Below are 14,185 nucleotides of genomic sequence, written 5' to 3'. Positions count from 1 at the left end.
AATTCAGCAGACTTGAAGCTCACTGGAACGATTACCACTACTTCCCACCAAGCACATAGGCCGCAACGCGGGGTTCTTCAATTCTCGCTAACTACCTCCGCGCTCGTGCAGTAAGAATATCACACCGAACTCGTTTCCTTCTATTTAAATCAGAATACTTCCGCTGATAATTTGAATGCTTGCGCGTTCTACTCAAATTTACATATTCTGGCATTGGCAGTTCCAGGGGAAAGTAAGGCTTGACAGGAAAGATAGTTTAAACGTAAAATAAATGTTAGTTAAAATAAATATAAACCCTACACCTTAATTAGTTTTTCTACTCGTATATCACCCATTTTAAATTCTGGGGCTCTTTGTTGCACATAAAATAATTTATCTAACGGCGTTATAATCCTTCTGCCTAAAAATAACTCAGCAGGAGTTTTGCCCGTTGTATCATGTTTTGCGGTCCTAAGGGCGAAAGCAAATTCATTGACATAGTTATCCCAGCTTTTGTGAAAATTTTTAACATAACTACGGATAATTTTCACTATATTTCTATTGACCCGTTCCGCTATATTAGATTGCGGCCGATACGGGACCATTTTTAAATGACGTATGCCCAGTTTTTGGCACATGTCTTCAAATATATTACTTACAAATTGAGGACCATTATCCGATATAACTTTTAGGGGCGCCCCGTATTTTAAAATATATTTATTTAAAATAGAATCGGTAACCAATTTCGCGGAGGCTCGTTTTAAGGGAACAATTTCGGTCCATTTACTAAAATGATCAACCATAACAAGGAGATAGCGACTTTTATTTAACTGACTTTTTGGGAAAGGGCCCAATAAATCGATGCCAATTATTTCATTTGGAAATTCGGATTTAATACTATTTAGAAACCCGGCCGGGCGGAAATTAATATAATTAACTGCTTGACATGTTGGGCAGGACTGGACATACGCCCTTGTTAACTTTTGCAGTTCAGGAAAATAGACAGCCTCGCGTACGCGTTGGATAGTTTTTCGAATACCAGCATGAGAAGCTAAAGGGCTGTCATGGAGCTCCTGCAGGATATTTAATCTAAGACTAGCTGGGATAACAGGTCGAAATTCGTTGTTGGAATTCGTAGTTTTTGTATAGAATAATAGACCATCTATTAGTTCGTAATGGGCCGCCCTGTTTCTTATCGCTACAATATCTTGGTGGCTAAAAGTTACAGGATCCTTTAAATACTCATAAATGCTTCCAAACTCAGGATCCTTACCCAGTTCGGTTATTACAGTTTCTCGGGAATTTATTGTACATGCTGTGAGCATTGCCACTTTACGGTATTACCTTCTTCATCTATTTTAATTCTGGATAGGGCATCTGCTACGATATTTTCCTTTCCGGGGGTATGCTTGATTACCAGATTATATTCTTGTAGCTTGAGTGCCCCTCTTATTAACCTTGGGGATAAGTTTTTCCCTGAGTACAATCTAGTTACCGCTGCATGATCAGAGTACACTGTTATTGGCGCCTTTCCAAAATAGACTCGGAACTTTTGCACTGCTAACAGAACTGCAAGTGCCTCTCTCTCGGTCGCGGAATAGTTTCTTTGTGTTTGATTTAAAGTTCGGCTAAAAAATGCCACGGGCTGCTGATTTTGCGAAAGTACCGCTCCTACCACATAATCCGAAGCATCCGCTGAAATTTCTAAATTCTCATCCTTTTCAGGAAATTTCAACACAGGGGCTTGCGTTAATGCTTGTTTTAATTTTCCGAAAGCACTATTGGCTTCGGCCGTCCACGAGAATCTTGCCTTTTTCCTTTTTAATTTTAACAATGGCTCAGCGATAGCTGCAAAATCTTTTATAAAGGCCCTATAATATGAACAAAGTCCTAGAAAAGAAGAGAGCTTCTTTGCCGTGTTTGCAGTCGGATACTTTTGTACAGCGATTATTTTTGATTCGTCTGTCTCTATTCCTTTCTGAGATATTTTGTAACCAAAATATTTTAATTCAGGAGCTGCAAATTTGCACTTTTCGACATTAACTTTTAGACCGGCCTCATTTAATAAAGAAAACACCTGTCTTAAATCCTGTACATGTTGGTCGAGATTATCACTAGTAATAATGATATCGTCTAAATAGATAAATGTGGACTTTCCAAGAACAGGCCTTAACACAATGTCCATACATCGCTGAAATGTTGCCGGGGCCCCTGAAAGGCCAAACGGCATACGCAAAAATGCATAAGGGCCAGACTTGGTTATAAAAGCAGTCTTAGGCACGTCCTCAGGCCTAAGCCCTATTTGAAAATAACCAGTTGTTAAGTCTAAAGTCGTCATATATTTGGTGGATGTTATGTTCCTTAGAATTTCGTCAATTATAGGTAACGGATATACCGGATATTTAGTTATGGAGTTTAATTTACGGTAGTCAATTGCGAATCTCCACCTTTTTGGATGTGTCAAAGGATAGTCATTATTTTTCTTACATAAAACCACCGGGCTAGCATAACTACTTGAGATGGGCGTTATGATCTTTTTACGTAGCATATCGGTGATATGCCATTCTATAATTTTTTCCTTATTCTTATCATACCGGTATGCTTTGTGGCGAACTGGCATTGAATCTCCGGTGTCAATACTATGGTTAGTAACCTGAGTAAATCCTGGAATATCACTAAATAACGAAGCAAATTCACTTACCACTTGTCGGATTCTTCCTTGCTCGTCATTAGGCAGGTGGTCAAGATTTAACATCGGCGGTTCAGCCTTTTCTGCACGAACTGGTTTCATCGTCAGCTTAAGGGACGCTTCATTAAAATCCAGCGTTGCTTGTGCCTCTGAAAGAAAATCTATTCCTAAGATTATATGTGCTTGCAGATTCTTTACTGTAAAAAACATCACCTTTACTTGTTCGTCCTTGATACGGACATACAGCGGTAATTTACCTATACAGTTACATTTTTCTCCTTGCGCCGCTAATTAAAATAAGATAAAATTAAAAAAATATCAAATTCGAATTTTGAAAAAATCGCTTAAGTGCACTGGCTCTTGTCTAGATGCACTTATATACCACATTTCGTAGCCGTGGGTCTATTTCTTACGCGCAGCACGAACAAAAGACACACAGACTCTTTCTTTTATTATATGTAGAGATATCTGAACACTCATTGTTAAATTTTTCACTTTTATTTTTGAAAAGCTCTAGCTGAACCGAATCACAAGTATATTTTTCTAAAACAGAAGTAGCTTTCCTTATATTTTCTTTTAAAGTTCTTTTCTTAATTAACAATGCTTCCATCTTTAACCTTTTCGCGACGACGCTCGTGCAGGTTGGAAGGGAATCGAAGGTAGTCACAGTACAGGACGGAGGTTTTGCATCGCTAAGCCTAATTTTATAAAAAAAATCAGAAAAAGAAGTTTCGCTTCTAGCATCGTCATTTTTTTGGTATCATTTTAGATCATTACTTGAGCTCTTATATATGTTAAAATTAGCACTTAATAGCATTTTTTACTATTTTTTACATGAAAATATATTAAAAAAATTGCTTATCTTGTAAAATAATTTTCGGAAGCGCTATTCAAATTATTCCAAAGGTTTAATTGATAATAAAGTTTTAAATTAATAAAACAACACAATAAAGACTATTTACAGTAAGAAGTAACAAAATGTAAAATGAAGACTGTGGTAAATCTCGATGCACGGAGTAAAGTTAATGAATAATACAGAACGTATATGAACAAAGTCATTTACCTCCGTTTGAAGTAATCCAGATGAAAACCGCAAGTGGCTATTTCAAACGCATTAGTTGTTTCTAAATATCTTGACGAATGCGAAATAACATGTCACACTTTCTGTCGATTTAATAACACTTCTCATTTTATCCTTTTAAGCAGCACTTTATCCAGAGTCATTAATTTTTTCTCTGGGTCGCCAGAACCACAAATGTTCGAGCCTAGAATTTAATCACACAAATATTTACAAAATTCACAAATAAATTTAATGGACTGTAGAATATTTCTTCTTTGCTCAGTTTGAGTATATCTTTTGCTTATGCCTCAAAGACTTTTATGGCCACAGGCGATTTCACTGAAACTTAATGTTTAGGAATATTATCACTTTTGCTTAAGTTTATCAATACTGTGACAAGTTCTAGCCGAAAAGCTTTCAGAGATTTTTGTCCAGATTTTTCGTGGCATGTTTTATGCAATATATAAGGTTTTTCCAAAATTTTTTTATTAAAATAAAAAACAATCATGTGCCACCGTTTTTCGCTTTTCCTGACAGTTCCATATATACTTTTCAAATGCTTAAAGTCGTCTACAAATTACGTGTTACTATTATAGTTCACAACAGCTCTTGGGTAGGAAATGTTTTACATAGTTAAGTCTTTTTTCCCTTACTATGCATTTGAAGAATATCAGTTGGATGATTTTTATTTGATAAGACATTCACGCATCTCTTATCTTTTTACTTTATGTATACAGTCACTGCTAAATCAACCTAATCTCACTAACCTAATCCACTGGGGCTCCTGTCTTAGGTTGGAAAGTATTGTCATTAAGGTAAAGATGAGATAAAATTCACGTAAATCATTTCACGGACATTTGTTCAGAAATGCAGGCATCATGCATTTCCGGTGCAGAGAAGCAATAATCCCTGTAACTGAGGATCCCCTTTATTCCCATCAATAAATTTATTCCTAAGAATTTTAAGAGTTCAGATAAATTTCAACTATTAAAAGGTTTGTCCTTTTGCGTAGGTGGCTATTGTGCTAGGTGAATTCACCTAGGACTGTTGTGCTTTTCGTCCCTTAAAAAGAGCTCTTTCTAAGTGCAAAACACCTACGATTGATGGACTCTGGAAAGTGGTTGAAGAGGAATGGAAATCATTACCTCTGAAACTTTTACAAAATAGCCTTCTATCATGGAAATCACAATGTAGACTAGTCTAGAAAAAAGACCATTTAGACACAGCATTTAAAAGAATACTCTTTACAATTTAAGCATTAATTAGAAGGCCCAAAAGTCGTTATAAAATGTTTAAACATCCTCTGTAAAGCAGTATTTGACATTTAATATAAAAACTCTCAAATAAGACGCTTGTGAAATGTGACATCACTGACTTATTTTCTGGAAGCTAGTTAATGTGTTGAAGAATCGTGAGCGGGAACTATGTGTTGATCAAGATTTCAAATAATGGAAAATCCGGATATTTTAAACAGTTACATTCACTTTACTCCTAAGAATGATCAACCGCAAAGTTCCATGTGATGCTCCACTTGTTTTATATATATATGAAATAATTTCAAATGCTGGTAGCGTGCAGATTCGGACAGAAGAAGTTTGCAGTCATGTGGCTGATTTAATATTTCTTTATTATCGTTGACGAACATTTTTAGAGAATACAGTTAAAGTGGCGCAATAAGCTTAAAAGCAGTCTGTTCCTAAACAACTACATCAGAACCTACAGAATTACTAAATACATTTAAAGCAGCTGGGTTAATAAGTTGGTAGCTGCGAAGTGAGAGAAAGAATGCGACGTACTTAAGATGAATCTCCTTTAGTTTAGTGTTTTAGTTTAGTTATATTTTGATTCGTCAGTTTTAAGCTTCTGAATTTTTTTGTTAGGAAGCATAGTTATGCTACAGGATAGATTCTGTTGTAAGCTGAATTGTATTGTCACACAGCGTAACATACTTCTCTCCACAAGCTGGGAGAGCAGATCCATTATCTTTCAGATGTTCTGCCTTAGATGTTGTTTCAGAGTTAGATATCTCCTGAATATTGAGAGCTGTTGTACGGGAACTTGGAAACCATATCAGATATGGAAACCGTCTGTTATTTTGAAACTTTTTATGTGGTGCTCCAATACACTTTGCACACTAAGGTCAGAATCTGAAATCCCAAGTTTGTAGAAATATATTGGGAAATGTCTGTGACCGTAGATGTAAGGATTTAATAATGAAATGGAAGTCTTTTGGTTCATATTTATTTTTGGCATGTAGTATTATGTGCGCCAGCCTTGTTTTAGGAAGCTTCACTCTTTTTACCTTAAGGCGTAAGCTTTTCTGCTATGCTTGAAACTGGTAATAGAATATTCACATTTTACTTACCAAAGAAAAAAGAATTTAGAACGAGTGCTCAGTGCAACAAAAGCAAATTTAATATAGCTTCATCAGTTAGGAACTTCTTTGGATTTACTCTTGTAATGGAACTGTCACTATAATGAGTGACGCTTAAAATGAGCGTCACCAGTGTACAGCAGAAAAATACTGAAAAATCTTTAATTTTTTTTACTGCTTTAACATGAAATGGGTTATATTTAAAATTAGTAATAAATTCTTTATTGCATACGAAATTAGTTATATTTAAAATTAGTTATAATTAATATAATAACAACAATGGTAACAAAATTACGTAAAAAGGACTGAGCGCAGCTAGGCGTATTTAGTGGGAAGGAATAGTGTACAAATTAAATCTGAGCGTAAGAAAAGCAACTTTGATTCAAGTGGTATTTTATTCTAGCAGGAATGCTTTCAATTGTTAGATATTACTGCTTTCTTACGTAAATAAATGAAGACACGTATTGCGAAAGAAATGTCAGATCCACAAATTTTCGAGAAATTACTAGTTAAATCTCGAAAATTTGTCAATATCTTTTTTTGTCAGTGGTACTTTATCTTTCATTTAACTGAAGCTGAAGGAGTTGATGGCATTGAGCCGTCGAAATTTCTTCTGCGAAACTAAAATCAACAACGATCAGTATTGTTTCATTTGTAGTCGTTAGACTCTTTTTTTTTTTTTTTTTTTTTTGCATGCAATTTATGATAGCTGATTGTAATTCTATCAAGATTTTAGGAAACTTCAAAATTTCGTTTAGTATCAGACATATATCAAATATAATTTCCTTAACATACTCGATGTGATTGAAAACAGCTGAACTTCTTTTGCAAGTAACTTTCATTAAACTACCATACTCTTGTATGCAGTTCTTAGCTTCCTCTTTCAAGCATATTGTGTTAGTTGAAAGCTGTTATTCTTGCTTAACTGTTCTGAATGAGAACTAAAATTGCTTCTCAAATGTTAACACTCCCTAATTTTCACTAGTATGCAACATTTAATGTCTATTCTTGCATCGGCTTACGAAAGAGAAGTGCTTTCAGCCTTTTGAAAAAATGTAGTACGGGTAAGTTTGTTTTAAAAAATATCTGATTTTAAAGCATGTGCTGCTTTGCTATAATTTTATTATTTTATTATTATCAATTTTATTATTTTATTATATCCATTCCCCATTCTTTTAAAAAAGGATATGTTTTTGCTTCTAAGATGCATCTCTTAAAATTCGGGAAAACAGCAGCCTTGTGTTTGGTGCATTTTTTAATCATTTGCTTAAAATTTCCATCTAATATAGTGTTAATGATTTCCTCAATTTTAAGTTTTACATTGACGTATTTCTCTTGTTTCTTGATACATAACCTCAATATGCATTCTATTAACAAAGAAAAAAATTTAATAAATTAATGAAATAAATGCCGAAACTGAGTATAAGAAATACATTTAATAATGGACTTTGATTTATAAAAACGATATATTTCCCATTTTAATTAAAGATTTAGAAACATATATTATTTTAAGATAATTCATGATAAGGAAACCTGCTGTTCAAGACGCCATTGATCGCTCATCTTCAGCACTGTTTACATGGAAAAAAGCTGAGCGGTAAATGAAAATACATGCAGTAAATTAAACACGACCAGCTCTAAATATGGCTCCTAACCTTAATAATGCATGAGTAAGTTGAAACTTACCTACCCCAAAGTGGTATTTGATGAAAACATGATGGATTATATTGCCATAGGGCGAAGAATTAAACTCCGAATAAAAAAATATAACTGCTTTCTCGGACTGAGTATAACGTAATAAACCATGTATAATAAATCTTTAATTAAATAGCTATGTATTATCTTTTTTTTAATCAGCTATAATGAGTATAGTTAAAAGCTTTCAATGCAATTTAATGAAATAGCTTTTTGTTTTTCAATTCACCAATTTCTGCAGTTGTTTTAGAATGAAATTATCAGCAATGTATGTCAACAGTATTTATTTAATTAATTCGAAAGTTACATTATCATATTTATTTAATTAATTCGAAAGTTACATTATCATATTTATTTAATTAATTCGAAAGTTACATTATCATATTTATTTAATTAATTCGAAAGTTACATTATCATATTTATTTAATTAATTCGAAAGTTACATTATCATATTTATTTAATTAATTCGAAAGTTACATTATCATATTTATTTAATTAATTCGAAAGTTACATTATCATATTTATTTAATTAATTCGAAAGTTACATTATCATATTTATTTAATTAATTCGAAAGTTACATTATCATATTTATTTAATTAATTCGAAAGTTACATTATCATATTTATTTAATTAATTCGAAAGTTACATTATCATATTTATTTAATTAATTCGAAAGTTACATTATCATATTTATTTAATTAATTCGAAAGTTACATTATCATATTTATTTAATTAATTCGAAAGTTACATTATCAATCTTAGGAAAATAAAATAAGAAAAGGATATTACTTTGCGAAGGTGTTGGAAAATAGCCAATATTTTGTTACTGTTCCGAAGGCCACTTTTCTAATCTTGTTATTCTCCCGAAGGCCACTTTTCAAATCCTGGTTTGCTTTCCGGAAATGAAAATACACTCAACTTGTTTACACTTGGGAAAGTGAAAAACAATATGTCAGTCAAAATTCCGCCACGTACCAAATTGACACTTTACCGATACGGAGTTTCAGTGAAACTGAAAACGTGACTGCATGCCCTTTGATTCATCTTTCGCAAGAAGGGGGCATGAAATGTATTCTCTGCGTCCTTGCATTTCCACCACAAAAAATTAGCGGACTCGATGTAGAGACCAATTAAGTTTAGACAGCTGCTCCAAGAATGCTTAGTTTCCTCCTGTCGAGAGAAAGGGGTTGATTATTGCAAAGATGTTCCTTCCCACATAAACAAAGGAAAACATAAATACATCACTTACCTGGCGAGAAACGTCACTTCGAGCAGCAGGCAAGGAGCTCAAAGTAAGCATTCTGCGTCTCAGGCCGAATCTAACGAAGTAAAATACTTTTGACATAAGATTTGCTTCGGATCAAGTGACAAATTCTCTACAGCACTGTTGAATTGTCACCCTCGAGTCAATAATGAAGACTTTTGCTTTTGCAATCTTTGCAGTGCTGCTAATTTTGGCGCAAAGATCATGTAAGTTAAAAATTTATTTTCATTTCTTTGTTTTATACTAAGAATAAATATTTAGTGCATATTTAACTTTTCCTTTCTTTACTTCACCATTAACGTTTCAAAAGTGGCGTTATATTAATTCTGATAATTCAAGTTTGACATCAGAACAAATCCGATACCACCTCCTGTTTTTCTGGTCCATAACTTTCGTCGTTAAATATAACTTGAAACTAAATTTAAAATGAAAGAATTAGGTTTTCTTTTTCTAACAGCGAATGTTTACATTCAAATTTTATTTAATGGGCCATTTCCTGATTGAAATCTCACTTTCGGGCCTTTTCAAGAACACTTCTAAAATGTTTGATGATGATCATGGTTACATAAATGTAAAAAGTGAAATATAAAATCTCGTATAACCGTACTTAAACGAATATTTCCTATGATATAATAAGGTGATTTTCAAATTTTTTACAAGCCTGGAGTTAACATAAATTCCTGAATTGTTTATTCAGAACTGCAAAGTATGTATCATTCAATAAAATCTAAAAGGATTTAAAAATTGTAATTTGGTTTTAAAATATTATGCTTTTAAATAAAAGTCGCTGAAAGGCCGTTTCGCATTTATTCAGAAGGTCACGAGTATACAAACTGCATATCGAACGCTATATTAACTGTTCTTAAGTAGACTCTGAATTTTTACATACAGTTTCTTTAAAACGCTATAACCAATGGTAAAGTATTACGCACCTATGAAAAGATATATAGAAAACTTAAGAAAACTTCTGAAAAATCATTTAGACAAATTTCGAGGTTAATTACAAAGACGTAGGAATTTTTAAACAATAATAATAATATCTTGATAAGAGAATTTGCCTCAAAGATATATCAATGACATAATCGCATAAGAAGCAAATCAGCATATACAATGGGACTTGATTTCCTTGTTGAAAAAAAATATTTGATGACCTTTTCTTCACAAAACTATGTCGTAAACAAAATTCTTAAGAAAGATGTGTCATAAAACTCTGTCCTAAGCTACATCTAAAGCCAAGTTATAACTAAAGCATGTGTAGATCTAATAATATAAAGTGGCCATGTGCCAAACCAATAGACATAAGATATCTCTATTGACGAAAAGATGTTTGATCACAATCTTGCGTACAGATGGTTTATGTTATTAGAACATGATTTAATTCAGGAACAGCTCAAGTTATTAATACGGCATTTGGACAAGGATGAAAATATTGTCGAATGGTATCATCATTTTAAATGTAATATGAATAAATGGAAGAATCAGTCTACATCCATTAATAAGACAATTTCTATCTACACTAGTGTTTCTCAACCAGGCGAAAATTCCGTTCTGGGGAGGACTTCATAGTTTCGGGGGGGGGGGAATGCCTTCAGCCTTTTATTTGCATGTTAAGTATTTTGTTATAGATTATGAATAATATAAAAGTGCTTTTATTTAAGTTCTGATAATGGATAATTTCATTTCCACATTTTGCTTTTTTAAATTTATAAAACACATTAAAAATAATCTAAATTTATATAACCGTATATGTAATTTTCGAGTTTTGGAAAGCAGGAGCTGAAATGATCGTCTGTCTAGTAGTGGTGAAAGGAGCGCACGGATTACAAAAGGGTTGAGAACTTTTGGTGTACACTCCACTTCTACTACAGCGAAGTTCAGTATCATAATGATGGTTTTAGTATCAAAATGATGTTGGTCTCAAATTAAAATTATATACTGGACCGGCTCCAGCAGCTGAAAACAGCTAACGGGTCGAAATGTTTTTAACAAAACAAAATCTTTTTAACCAAATTAAATTTTAAATTACAATATTTAAATATTTGCCAAATCATATGTAAATGGGAATAATAATGACGCAAAGGAAATATTCCAATTTATATTTATTTTCTTTTTAAGACCCAAAATTTAATATCGGTAAGAACTTTCTGATGGTATCACTTTGCAATTGAAACATACTGGTAGCTAAATATTCAATTTTCAGGGTGACCTTATTTCAAATAATTCTAATGAGTGTAAATAACTCCTAAATAACTTACTGTGAAGCAGAAGAGTATCAACTTAAACAAAAAAATAAACAAATTAGGAAAACTTTCCATGTGAGACAAACTAGAGAAATATTATGACAAAATAGTCTCTTTCTTTTATTTATTAAATCTTTCTCTGATGCATGCATATGTTTGTATATAAATAATTATAAGCTTTTTCATGTGTTAATATAAATTTCAGCTGCAACACCACATCTATTTTCGATTTTGTTAAAGTTTGTAATCATAGAGAAAAATTACAATCTATCTTCATCCCAAACTGTAGATGGTATTTCTGGTTCTTTTTTTAGACTTATCAATTTTAAACTGTTTGAAAAATTGCAATCTATCTTCATCCCAAACTATAGATGGTATTTCTGATTCTTTTTTTAGACCTATCAATTTTCAACTGTTTAAAAAACTACATATATAAATGTACACTCTCCTTATTCATTTTCAAGGAGCAACCAAAGAATTTTGAACACAATGTTTTCGATTATATCTGGATGATTGTGGATTCTTGAAACAATACAAAAGAAATAATTTAAGGAAAAAGCTATATAAAAATTTAATTAAATGTATTAAATAGAAGTGCTTTAAAAGTGCAATAAAGTAGGCATTATTTTTAAATTAAAAAAATAATATTTATTTTAATTAATCATCAAGATATAATCTGCTCCGATGTAACCACGAAAACAAAAATTACTTCACAATTAAAATTATAAAAAAAGAGTTTTTGAGTAATAATAAATAATTATTGCTATTATTTCTGTTATTATTATTATTTATTGATAATCTTATTTATAAAGATAATCAGTTGTCTGCTCTCTAAATTTATGATTTATTTTACTTTCATAGCTGCCGAGCGAAGGAGTAGTAGCGAATCATTTGAATTTTTTACTAGAAAAATCGTCTGCCACTTCGACTGCCTTTCCTATAACCGAGGAAGTTTTACACCAGAAGATATTGATCCTTTCCTTTGCACTCATATCAACTACGAATATGCAAGATTAAACGAAGATACCTACGAGATCGACTATTTAGACCAAAGCATAGATATTGACCAAAATTATTACGATGTAAGTGACAAAAACTATTTGCTAAATTCCTACATTTTGGTTACGATTTGCATTTAAGTCATTTGTTTTAAACATTCAAATTTAAATTCAGAAACAGATTCTGAATTTTTTTAAATTGGATAAATATAATTATTATAAAACTATATTTGTAAATGATAGAAATATAAGAGGAGACTGTAAGAAAACTTACGAGTTAGTGTTATAAATTGTGAAACATATTTTCAGGAAAAACTTTTACAATCAGCTTTCAGATTTCTCAATCTTGTAAAGCTTTACAGCCAATAACCTGTTTTAACAGCCATTTTCTTTTAGTTTGATTATTTCTATAAATATTCAGTTGTTCTTTTAATTTAGCTTTTCACGATATTTCATAGTTATTTTTATCTTTTAATTTAATTCCATTACGCATCCCTTCATTCAAACCATTTCAGTAACTGAAAAATTTGGTTTTATAATTAGTAAGCTGTGTAGTCTAAAGCAGTGAAACTATAATATGCTTTTATTGTATAATCTTAGTTAACGTATAATGTAAATTATTAAAAAACTATCTATACCAGGGGTTCTCAACCGGTTGTACGCAAGGAAGAAAAGTATTTTTAGCTATTAAATTCAAAAATTTAAACCCCAATAACTTGACTGAGTTTTTTCTCTAACACATGTCTGTGGCAATCTCCTCTGAAGCGGCCGGGTCGCTTTCAAATCGTAAAGTTTGTTAATAAAAATTTGTAAGTTTTACAAAATATGAAATAAAAATAGCATTGCCAATCATTAAACATATTATTAGCCCAACGGGAGAGTTAGCTCAGAACAGCTATTAATTTCGTTTTGGCATTTTGCGTGGATTCATTGTAGTCACTTTTAAAACTGTTGCCACCAAATGGTATAGCCCTGCATAATATTTAAAGAAATTTAATAATGAAGAATCTGCATAAATGTATATATGTTTCTCGCATTGTGATAAAACAACGGTACCTAGAGCCATCAAATTTTGAATAACGTAATCATCCTCTGAATATAGGCACCTGGAAACCCAAATTTGGAATCTGTTTTATTATCGATTTCATATTTTGTAACACTTTAACGAATTTTTATGTTAGCAATGGCAATACTGTATGGAACAAAAAACATTTTATCACCAGCGCGCGAGACAGTGTTTCGAAAATTCTAAAGATGTACTCATTTTAAAACTATTTTGCGATATTGCTGTTGGATTGAATTTTATGGTTTAAGTGCGAAGAACATAATAATTAATAAATAAAGGTAATACACAAACCGTTAACAAAATCGCACCTCTTAGCGTAATATAAAATCTGAAAATCTTCAGATTTTATTTATTTATTTATTTATTTATTTATTTTTTTGTGGTTTTTAATTTAAAGTGTCTGTTTTTAAGGAACAAAGTAAGCAATTTTAAAAAAAAACAATTAACGTAATTTGTATTATATAAGGTCATATTCTGACTCTGAAGAAAGCACGCGATTGTATGTGACGTCATTGTATGTCGAAAATGTTTTGTTAATGTCAGCATTTTAAATAAATAGCTGTTGTTGGCAACTTTTTTGTTTCAGGTTATGATAATTGACACGATATATTATTTCCATGTTCGTTCTTTTATTGATATTGAGAACAAGTTTCTATATTACATTAAATTTAAATCATGACGACATGCGAATACGTATTAACCTGAAGTCTCAAAACATTTTGTTTCCTGGTTTGGCTACAAAAAAAAAAAAAAAAAAAAAAAAAAGATTTACGAATTGGTTGTTGCTTGGAAAGAATGAACTGATTTCCTTCATATCGA

The 14,185-nt window shown here is 31.8% G+C and overlaps 1 protein-coding gene and 1 long non-coding RNA gene across 2 annotated transcripts in view; one reads left to right on the top strand and one right to left on the bottom strand.

The window, feature by feature from the left end:
- LOC118197765 (uncharacterized) overlaps positions 1-8,962 on the bottom strand; it is a 75,703-nt gene extending 66,741 nt beyond the window's left edge. The window contains exon 1 of the long non-coding RNA XR_015043509.1: positions 8,588-8,962. This is a non-coding gene — a long non-coding RNA (uncharacterized LOC118197765). The remainder of the gene's footprint in view (positions 1-8,587) is intronic.
- Positions 8,963-9,051: 89 nt separating this feature from the next.
- The window catches only part of LOC118199096 (chitinase-3-like protein 1), a 35,799-nt gene continuing 30,665 nt past the window's right edge, over positions 9,052-14,185 (top strand). The window contains exons 1-2 of the mRNA XM_035370884.2: positions 9,052-9,268; positions 12,164-12,384. Of these exons, the coding sequence (XP_035226775.1) occupies positions 9,211-9,268; positions 12,164-12,384 (279 nt within the window). The 5' untranslated portion in view covers positions 9,052-9,210. The remainder of the gene's footprint in view (positions 9,269-12,163; positions 12,385-14,185) is intronic.

Source organism: Stegodyphus dumicola, chromosome 10 (assembly GCF_044657685.1).
Source record: "Stegodyphus dumicola isolate Sdum_Otavi_A_Nest chromosome 10, ASM4465768v1".
Taxonomy (NCBI): domain Eukaryota; kingdom Metazoa; phylum Arthropoda; class Arachnida; order Araneae; family Eresidae; genus Stegodyphus; species Stegodyphus dumicola.
Note: the sequence above shows the minus strand (reverse complement) of the source record. Positions and strands in the feature narration are given on the sequence as shown.